Source organism: Erythranthe guttata, chromosome 8 (assembly GCF_056151865.1).
Source record: "Erythranthe guttata isolate IM_541 chromosome 8, IM_541, whole genome shotgun sequence".
In the NCBI taxonomy this organism is placed as follows: Eukaryota; Viridiplantae; Streptophyta; class Magnoliopsida; order Lamiales; family Phrymaceae; genus Erythranthe; species Erythranthe guttata.
In genome coordinates, this window is record NC_142540.1 from 15,956,177 (window position 1) to 15,964,085 (window position 7,909).

The window sequence follows — 7,909 nt, forward strand, 5'->3', positions numbered from 1 at the left end:
ACATAGTATCCTAACTAACTACTATTAGTTAAAATTAATTATATTCTTTAGGTATGTCAAAAATATTTTAAATTGTTTTCATTAATAATGATATAACTGATGTTCAAAGTTTTTATGTTATAATTTTATTTACGAAATATTTCATATTAGGTAAATTAAGAACATATATTTAGAATACTTATATCATAAATACTAGTTTTGAACATTTTAATCATGTATATACCTTGAATTGCTTTGAAAAAATTGATATTCAATTTAGATTTAAATAGTAGATAACATAGATTGGTAATTACCATTACCATTACCATAACATACCGTACCGAAATTTCGGTATGCCGAAATCAGTATACCAAAGTTTTTGGTAGGGCAATGATAATGGATTCCATAATACCAAAATTTTAGTAATGGTAGTGATTCGAGTGGTTTGGTACGGTTGCCCTACCAAACCCACCCCTAGTATTATAGGCTAAGGATGGCAATTTGACCCTATATATTGGTCCCCGTCCCAACTCGACCTGAAACTAGTGGTATTCCCCGATCCGAAAAAATATGGGAACGAGTGTGCCTACCACGTAGCCCCGCCCCGTAGACATTATTTTATTTATATATATTTATATCATTTTGTTATATATATTATATATTTATTAGTTATTGATTTTAAGAAACTTCAATTTGTAGCATGATCATTTATGAGATTTGAGTTTTTTTTTTCTTTTCATTTAATTTGAAATAAGACATTTATCGAATTTTGAACATTTTATTGATGAAGGCAACTAATGAGGTAGTGTGGTTCAAAAAGACCTACCACAAGCTCATGCTCATCCCAAAAATTTATGAAATGTATTGGTGCCAAGTAGTAGTAGAAAACCTATTTACAAGCTCACGTATAATCCCTGATTTTTCGATATTACAGAGGTGCCCGCGCGGGGTTTTCGAAGGCATGTTCATCAAACCCATCGGTTAATTTTCACCGGTCAGCCTAGGAAATCCATACTAAACACAAATACATTTCTTTGTGCTAATTTTTTTTTTTTTTTTTTTTTTGAAGAATTCTCTGTGCTAATTGAACAAGAGAGATGTCGGACAGAGTCAATACTAAAATAAAATTCAAATTTAAATAAATAAAACTCCGCAGATAAATGATAATTAGGAAGCAACAAGGCTTTGCGCTAGTGGTAAAAATCATGTAGATTAACACAAAACATTCATTATACATATACAAAATTAAAAATCCAAAAAAAAAAAAAAAAAAAAAAACGAATAAATATAAGAAAATGCAACTTTCTTTTTTACCAATTAAAAAACAAAATATTATGACTTTTGAATTTGAACCATTCAAATCAAATCCACTTACTTAAAAACTGCAGACAGAGAATAATAATACTCCCAAAATCAAACTGAGCGCCATAATCCCGCCACCACCACCCACATTACCGGAATTCTCATCCGCCGGCACATCATCATCATCATCTCCGCCGGGACCAGGAGCATCCGCTCCGCCGTGGGACTTCAACTTCGCCGGCACCTCCTTGAACAACTCCTTGGGCAGCAGCACCTTATCGATCTTATAAACAACGAGTGGGTCCTCGTCGATCAGTGTTTCTTTAATCATCGCCGTCACAATTTTGGTCTGCAGCTTCACATCTTCGCCGTCTTTCTCCACCGTGAAGTCGTATTTTCCGGCCGCCTCACTGGCCAGAGTGTTCATCAGTCCTTTGCTGGATCTCAGCATTACCAACGAATTGTACACCGGAACGCCGTGGTACAGAAGCAGCGACGTTTTGCCGCCGGATGTAAGATTCTTGTAACTGGGGATGAAGGATTTGACGGCGGAGTCCGACGGGCAGAAGATGGTGAGCCCACCCTCGACGCTCAGAGCGAAGGTGTCTCCGACGCCTGAGTCCGCCATTATGAGGTCGGAGAAGGACTTGCAGCCTTGCTCCGCCATGAGAGTAGTTATGTTTACGTCGGTGGGGCTGGCGGTGGGGGCTTCAGCATCCGGCGAGGAGAGAATGTGGCTGATTTGGATGACGGAGATGTTGTACGGAAACTCCTCTACAGATTTGACGAATGTGGCCATGGGTTGGCCGTCCGGCCGGGTGTCGCTGACGACGACGGGGGTGAAGCCGATTTTGCCGCCTTTCATGTTGGTGATGTTGACGTATCCGAAGGTGCCGGAGGCGTCGCCGGTGGCTTGGAAGAGGGAGGAGGTGGTGGTGGAGCCCTTTGTGATGTGGTGGAGCTTCTTGGAGCCGAAGTAGTCGGCGAATATGTGGAGGCGGAGGATGTTCTTGATAGTGTAGAGGGAGTAATGGCCGGAGAGAAGTTCGCTCATGCCGGAGTTGTCAACTGCGCACACTGTGATTGTGCGGCGGCGGTTGATCTCTGCCGCGAGGTGGGTGGTTGTGAGGTAGTGATTGAAGGTTGAGAATTCTGGGTACTTGGCCAAGATGTGTGTGATGTTGTGTGCATCACCGGTGCCGGCGGTGGCGAGGAGGAGGAGGCCGATCAATGGGAGAAGAATCGACATTCTGATTACCTTCATTTTCTCTTTTCAACTTTCAACTTTATATATATATATATATATATATATATATATATATATATATATATATATATATATATATATATATATATATTCGGTTTGGCAAAAATAATTGAACTTAATTTATTTAAATAAATAAAGGAATTAATAATAAATATGGTAAATTGCAACAACCGCTGAGGAATGATCGATTACGAAAAAACCCCTCATGTTTGGATAATTACAGCTACCTCTCAACTATGAATCTTCTTACACGTCCGCCCTTATAGATTCCGTGGAATGTTCTCTAGTTTTTACTAGTTTTGTGCAAAAATGCAGTTTTTGATGCATCACAATCTAATATATACAAGCTAAGAAACACATCTTCTGATCATCAGGCTTCAAAATGTAAATCTATGGAATAAAAAATGTACAAAATTGAGAATATTCCATATAATCTAGAAGATTCCACTAAATTTGACACTGTAAGGGTAAGCGTGTAAAAAGATTTATAATTGAGGAATGGTTGTAATTATCAAAACATGAGCTGTTTTTTCGTAATTAGACCATACTTCAGGGTTGGTTGGTGGTAATTTACCCTAGTGAATAAGAAATATAGTTTAAGATGAAAAGGGATTAGCACAATGATTGGCCTAATAATTGGATTGGAGGATTAATTAGCGTCGGTGGAACTAATTAAGATTGAAGCTACTAATAAGTATTTCAAATTATTAATTATAGGAAAGTGGGCAATAATTAATATTTTAGCCTTTTCTGTTGGATATGGTATGATTAATATGAAGAAGAAGACAATGGTCAATCACACAAAATAGAGTACAGCTCAATTTGGTGGTTTAGTGGTGAATATCATCTTAGTTGTCATCTATACAAAATATATTCAATTATATGATCAACCTCCAATTTACAAATATTTATATATTCATATGATATGGTACACCTATTATATTTGATTTAATTTTGATATAATATGTACATATATGGTGATGAGTATTATTCAATTATTACTTGGGCAATGAGGGGGTTTCACACAGTCTTATCTTGTATGTTATACTTTGTCGGGCTTCTTTTTTAACGAAGAAATGTGAAAACAATCATATAAATATATTGATCTCGTATAATAGCTTGTAAATAATACAGAAGACGTAAACCATTCTAGATAAATCATGTGTGATACGTTCCATCTAGCGACCGTTGACAAGGAGATTCAAACCTTGGTCAATTGACGCATACTTACTTGCAATCAAGCATTTGGTGCTCATGATTAAAACCCGACATTAATTCATATATGGTATCCAACCATCTAAATGGTTGATAAATTATCCCACCTATATAGGTGGGATTGTGCAATCCGGAATTGATGCACAGTTGGACAATACAAAATAGCCCTCTTCTCATTTATTAATTACAAGAAAAAAAACTCAGTCATTGCGAAATATTCGAAAACTATTGTATTCTACGAGAATCCACGTGTAGACATCGTCTTGAATATTTGGGGGTGGGCATTTCAACAAATATGGAGAATTTCTGAAACGTTTCTCCTTTGGGGGTCGCGCGACGTAGTTGGACAATTTCAGCATATTGCTCGTTAGGGTGTTGGGTCTTCCGAAGTCTATCTCATACGTAATTGTTGATTCTTACCGGATTAATCTTCATCTTCAAATTAATATGGTCTTTGTGTGAATGGAGTTATGTTTTTGCAATTTATGAAATTTACAGTTGGAGAAATTGGGTGAAATACAAACCTAGGTCTCATATAATGAAGCAAGAACTCAAACATGTTGAATATCTAAATGAAATTGCTCATATTTTTAGTGAGAAGAGCTATGAGTTCTTATTTTTTTTTATTAATGTTAATCTGTTGATAGGATAGAGTAGATTATACCACTGTGATTGTTGTTATTTTTGGATAATGATATTTTATATGTTAATACTTAATCCTAATGTTGATGCGTTGGTCTAAATGGGATTCAATTTCTAGTTTCGAACACGAATTAGTAATTGTGACTCTAATGCATCTATATGGTTGGCTGCGAATTCATTCATTCAAAAAACAAGCTATATGATATGTTTGATTGGGCCAACCAATAGACCTACAATTTCTTTATTTACTGGGCTACGAGCCCAATATTGAAGACCACTACTACCGAGGCCAATCACCTTTAAATAAGGTTTTGGCCCGACAATCTCAACTAATTAAAATTCAGCCAGAAGGTATAAATAAATGTTTGAATTCATTCCTTAAGGTACGTCCTATTATCTGAGTAATACTACCAACTGTATTCTGGTTCCACTATCCGTACGCCTGACTTGAGCGTGGGAGGGGTTTCTGCCGGATCAAACCCCGCTTAGTTTACGTGTTCTATGATCGCAGCGATCTCAAGGTCATCAAGCTCGTGAGCCAGTGATCCACTTTACTCTTCCACTTCATCCTACTTGAACTCTCTAAGGTAATCTAATCTCTAGCATCATCACTATACTTTTATATAATAATTCGAATAAACACACATAATTATGTTTACCAAAGATTCATTGACTTATACTATTGAGAATGGACAGCCCAAAAAATAAAACAATAAAAAAAATATATAATAAATGCATCATACATGTACACAAAATTATACCCGGATAATAGCATAAATAAGTTGTCAACAAAAGATTTGATCATTTGCAAAAGGATACATAATTTTGAAGTTAATACAGAATGCAAACATCTCTAAAGATTTATCTTTTATATTTTTATGACATAAATTTCATTTGCATTTATATGTGTGGAAAAAAAAATTCCAGCAATACACAAAGATGAAGATATTTTTCATATATTTATTGAGCAAATTAAACGAATGGAAGGCAAAAAAAAACTAAATCATTCTCAGTTTCATACCAAAAAAACAAGATAAAAAGAAATGGCAGGAAAACCACAACATTCGTATGTGCAAGACCACACACCGACACACATAATAAAACCTATTGAAAGAAAGAGATATATATGGTGTATATCTTTGTACGTATCTTAGGAGATAGAGTTTTGATTCCCACAATCTTTTATGCATGGTAGGAGTAATATTTGGGTTGCTTCCAAAGTCTATATATATATATATATATATATATATATATATATATATATATATATATATATATATATATATATATATATATATATATATATATATATATATATATATATATATATGTATATGTGTGTGTGTGTGTGTGTGTGTGTGTGTGTGTGTGTGTGTGTGTGTGTGTGTACTGATACGAAACAGAGGGAGACATAACAAATTTTCCCCAATTTCTTCATGGTACCAGAGCAGGGATTTACAAAACCATAAAAAAAAAAAAAAAAAACTATGACAGGTGAGGAAAAGAAAACCGATGATGGGTCTGGAAAAGCACATGCGAGTGTTGTATCGCAATCGAGTGCTATCTCGCCGTATTTTTTGCATCCGTCCGATAATCTGGGATCACTAATCTCGCACATCCAATTGAAAGGGGAAAACTACGAGGAATGGGCTAGATCGATGAGGAATGCTCTTCGAGCGAAAAAGAAACTCGGGTTTGTCGATGGAACTTTGGTGAAACCAGAAGATGATTCTAACGAGATTGAAGACTGGTGAATGGTGAACTCAATGTTGGTTGCTTGGATATTTAATACAATCGAACCCTCGTTGCGTTCTACCATAACCTACGTTGAAACAGTGAAGGAACTATGGGAGGATCTTCGACAAAGATTATTCATTGGAAACGGACCTCGTGTACATTAATTGAAGGCTAACCTAGTTGTGTGTAAACAACGCGGACAAACGGTGGTGGCATATTATGGTCGACTGAAGATGATGTGGGATGAACTTGTGAATTATGACCCAATACCCACGTTTAGATGCAACGGTTGCAAGTGTGACATCTTAGTCACACTTGAACGAAAGGGAGAAGAAGAGAGAGTCCATCAATTTTTGATGGGTCTTGACGATATGGTGTACGGAACCGTACGGTCCAATATTTTGAGCATGGAACCACTACCCAATATGAATAGAGCATATGCGATGATTGTTCAAGAGGAACGGCATCGTAATATCGCACGAAGCAAAGAAGATAGAGGGGACGCAGTAGGGTTTGCTGCTCAACTAGGTCCGAATGTGAGAGTTGCGGCTGTTCGGGGAAAGGCAAAGTTGATGACATGTGGGCAGTGTGGAAAATCAGGACACGAAAGCAATTCATGCTATCAAGTCATAGGATACCCAGAGTGGTGGGGAGATAGGCCTCGAGAGAGAGAGAAGTGATCGGGGCCGAAGAGGAGGCGATGTGGGGCGCAGAAGAGGAGGCAGAGCACGCATTAATATCACTCTAGCGACGACCGAGGGAAATGGGAGCCGATCTAAAGTTCGTGTGGAACGCGACCGTCACGATCTTGCGGGTCTTGATAGCGATCAATGGACAAAGTTACTTGAATTGATCGGTGCAAGTAAAAATGGTGATGAAAGGCTTTCTGGTAAGAAATATTTTGATTGGATCATAGGTTCTGGCGCGTCTCATCACATGACAGGGAAAGTCGATTTGTTGTCCGATGTTTATAATATATCAGCATTACCTGTAGAACTTCCCAATGGACAAAATACTCTTGCTGTAAAGGAAGGGAAATTGTCCTTCGGGAGTCATCGGATTTTGCATCATGTTTTATATGTTCCAAATATGAATTGCACTCTTATATCTGTGGAAAAATTGATGAAAGAATGGAATTGTACTGTCATTTTTATTGACAATTTGTGCGTGATACATGACCGCACTACGAGGACTCTGATTGGAACGGGTGAAGAGCGCGATGGGGTATTCGTCTTCCGAGGTGTTGCACCAGTGCGAGTGAATAATATTACTGGATTAAGTGAGCAAGAGCTGTGGCATCGGAGATTGGGACACCCATCTAAACAAATTTTGTCTTTTATTCCAGTAGTTAGGAGTATAATTAATAGTACTTTGAGTCACTGTTCGTGTGATGTTTGTTTACGTGCAGAGCAGACTCGTGTTATTTTTCCATAAAGTGATAATAAAACAACTGAAATGTTTTTTGTTGATTCATGTCGATATGTGGGGTGCTTATAGAACTCCAGCTACGTACGGCGCTTTTTATTTTTTTACGATTGTAGATGATTTCTCAAGAGGGGTTTGGGTCTATCTTTTGGGTGATAAAAATGGGGTAGGCCAAACTTTGAAAAATTTATGCACGATGGTTGAAAGACAATTTAAGAAACAAGTACGATTTTTTCGTAGCGCTAATGGAACGAAATTCACGTGCTTGAGATCTTATTTTGAAACACATGGCATCTTGAACCAAACATCATGTGTTGGGACTCCTCAACAAAATGGAAGAGT

The 7,909-nt window shown here is 37.2% G+C and overlaps 1 protein-coding gene across 1 annotated transcript; it reads right to left on the reverse strand.

The window, feature by feature from the left end:
- Positions 1 to 1,163: 1,163 nt before the first annotated feature.
- On the reverse strand, positions 1,164 to 2,569 carry LOC105951521 (fasciclin-like arabinogalactan protein 2). The gene has a single exon (XM_088821979.1). The coding sequence runs from the start codon at positions 2,543 to 2,545 to the stop codon at positions 1,355 to 1,357; it is 1,191 nt and encodes a 396-aa protein (XP_088678105.1). The 5' UTR covers positions 2,546 to 2,569; the 3' UTR covers positions 1,164 to 1,354.
- Positions 2,570 to 7,909: the final 5,340 nt, after the last annotated feature.